General features: G+C 43.0%; 1 protein-coding gene across 1 annotated transcript; it reads left to right on the forward strand.

Annotated features, from left to right (window-relative positions):
- Positions 1-726: 726 nt before the first annotated feature.
- On the forward strand, positions 727-1,743 carry LOC133095640 (N-acetyllactosaminide beta-1,6-N-acetylglucosaminyl-transferase-like). Its single transcript, XM_061197398.1, has one exon. It carries the CDS (start codon positions 727-729, stop codon positions 1,741-1,743), a length of 1,017 nt encoding a protein of 338 aa, XP_061053381.1.
- The last annotated feature ends 1,320 nt before the right edge of the window (positions 1,744-3,063 follow it).

The following is a 3,063-nucleotide window of genomic DNA, read 5'->3' on the forward strand; positions in this document are numbered from 1 at the left end:
TGCAAAGTGGGTCTAACGTCCATGCTCACCTCCCAGGTTGTCAGTGAGAAAACGGAGCCAAGAGGGTGATAGAACATCAGTGACAGTTCATTTTCAAGATGCTCCATTTGTGACTTGAGCGAGCTGGTCTGAAAAAGCTGCAAGATGCCTTCCAATCCCGCATCTCTGAATTCTTGATTTTTATCTTTAGGTAAAGAGAAACCTGCTCTTCAGCAATTCTGGGAGCTGTCAACATTAATATCAGTCACTGCTGGTGGTGACCTACCTCACAACAACTGATATGGCCCCACGTTGAAGAAATATACCATCCCTTGTGGTCAAACATTATGTCGGTGATGGTGATGGAGTCCCTCTCTGGGGTAAAAGGGCTGTAAGACGGACACACGTTCTACGCACCCCCCCCCACCCCGCCCGCCGGGGGAACACCCTGAGTCGGCAGCCGTGACAGATTTGTTAGGGTCTTAACTTGAGATTGACCTGGACCAAGGTACCTAACACTGCTCAGCTCTTGCTCCATTGGCCCCAGTGGCTCATGTTCTCAGATCCATTCAATCCCTTCATCGTTAGAGAAGAACTACAGCTTGTGGTTGATCTACTGTCCCTTAAGTGAGTGGCAGTATTTCTCTTCTTGCTCAAAATAAGAAGTGGGAGTAGATTCCCCAGCAGTCGGGGGATGGACCTGCAGACTGACTTCAACAATGATATGAAGTGACAAACACAGAAGAGATGGTAGGAAACATGAAGCTGAAGGTACTCAAGTTTGTTGTAGGGCTTATAGCCGTTTCTATAACTCTTTTGTTCCTCTATACCAACAATTTAGTCCTGCCAAAATACCTGCCAGTGGGGAAAATCTCAAACTCTTCAGTGCTTGCAGAAGTCTGTGACATGATTATAACAGGAAAGAAAATCTTGGATGGAAATATACCAATGACACCACTGACACCACTGAGAAACATAAATTGCCAACAGTACTTGACCCAGAATCACTACATAATGAAACCTCTGTCCAAAGACGAAGCTGAGTTCCCTTTGGCATATGTCATGGTCATCCACAAAGACTTTGATACATTCGAGAGGCTTTTCAGGGCTATTTACATGCCTCAAAATGTCTACTGTGTTCATGTGGATGAGAAAGCCACCTCTGCTTTCAAGGATTCGGTAGGAAGGCTGCTGAGCTGCTTCGCAAATGCCTTTCTGGCTTCCAAGAGGGAGTCTGTGGTCTACGCAGGACTTTCCAGGCTCCAGGCTGACCTGAATTGCTTGCAAGACCTCACAGACTCGGAGGTTCCGTGGAAGTACACCATCAACACCTGCGGGCAAGATTTCCCCCTGAAAACCAACAGGGAGATCGTTCAGTATATAAAAGGATTTAAAGGGAAAAACATCACCCCAGGGGTGCTGCCTCCTCCTCATATTATCAGAAGGACCAGATATATGCACTTGGAGCAGAAATACCAATTGTTTTCCTTCATGTTGTGGACTTGGATAAGAAAAATGTCTCCTCCCCATAATCTCACCATTTACTTTGGCTCCAGCTATGTAGCCCTTACAAGAGAATTTGCTAATTTTGTTCTCCAAGACCAGAGGGCCATTGATTTACTTGAGTGGTCGAAGGACACCTACTCTCCTGATGAACATTTCTGGGTGACACTTAACAGGATTCCAGGTATGCGGAACTTGATTTCCATTCTACATAAAGTCTGGAAGCATTGTGTGTGTGTGTGTGTGTATTTTACACTTTGAAAATATCTTCAATTGCATTATATATATTCACCTATGTTTCCAGCTTTATGGACACCCTGTAGACTGTTTTGTGTGTCTGTTTCAATGGAATTCATATAACGTAAGTTACAGTTCTTACATATCAGTTCCAAGGCTCTGTCTTTGTGACTCTGAAGGACAGGCCTTTGGGGGTGGGACTCAAGGTAAACAGAACTTTGCACTTCCACATTCCGGCTTTTGCTATTCTGCTTTTTTTTTTTTTTTAATATTTTTTTCATATTTATTTATTTATTTGGTTGTGCCAGGTCTTAGCTGCGGCAGGCAGGCTCCTTAGTTGCGGCTCCAGGTCTCCTTAGTTGCAGCTCCAGGTCTCCTTGGTTGCGGCATGTGAACTCTTAGTTGCGGCATGCATGTGGGATCTAGTTCCCTGACCAGGGATTGAACCCCGGCCCCCTGCATTGGGAGCACGGAGTCTTATCAACTGCGCCACTAGGGAAGTCCCCTGTTATTCTGCTTTTAAACACCAGAGTTAACTCCATTAACTGCCTCTACCTTAAAGAGAAGGAGAGGATTCGCACTAGTATGCTTCCAGGCAACGTTATCCTCCTGGGAATGGAGAGAGCGGTAGGAAGGGGCCGATTTGCTGGAAAACTACTGGAGGGAGGAGGTTGGAAGGAGATGGTTTTCTGGAAACATTACCTCAGCTTTTTAATTGAAGTATAGTTGATTTACAATGTTGTGTTAGTTTCTGGTGTATGGCAAAGTGATTCAATTATATATATTCTTTTTCAGATTCTTTTCCATTATAGTTTATTACAAGATATTAAATATAGTTCCCTGTGCTATGCAGTAGGAGCTTGTTGTTTATCTATTTTATCTATAGTAGTTGGTATCTGTTAATCTCAGACTCCTAATTTATCTGTCCCCTCCCTTTCGCCTTGGTAACCATAAGTTCTTGTCTGTGAGTCTATTTCTGTTTTGTAAATAAGTTCACTTGTATCACTTTTTAGATTCCACATACGTGATATCATATGATATTTGTCTTTCTCTGTATGACTTACTTCACTTAGTATGATAATCTCTAGATCCATCCTTTTTGCTGCAAGTGGCATTATTTCATTCTTTTCTATGGCTGAGTAGTATTCCATTATATATATGTAACCACATGTTCTTTATTCATTTATCGTTTTTTTTAATAAATTTATTATTTATTTATTATTTATTTTTGGCTGCATCAGGTCTTCATTGCTGCTAGCGGCTTTCTCTAGTTGTGGCGAGCAGGGGCTACTCTTCGTTGCAGTGCACGGGCTTCTCATTGCGGTGGCTTCTGTTGTTGTGGAG

This window comes from Eubalaena glacialis, chromosome 7 (genome assembly GCF_028564815.1).
Source record: "Eubalaena glacialis isolate mEubGla1 chromosome 7, mEubGla1.1.hap2.+ XY, whole genome shotgun sequence".
Taxonomy (NCBI): domain Eukaryota; kingdom Metazoa; phylum Chordata; class Mammalia; order Artiodactyla; family Balaenidae; genus Eubalaena; species Eubalaena glacialis.

Bases quoted from the DNA above. Each gene is read 5' to 3' on its own strand.
- LOC133095640 (XM_061197398.1), top strand. From the start codon at position 727: ATGGTAGGAAACATGAAGCTGAAGGTACTCAAGTTTGTTGTAGGGCTT.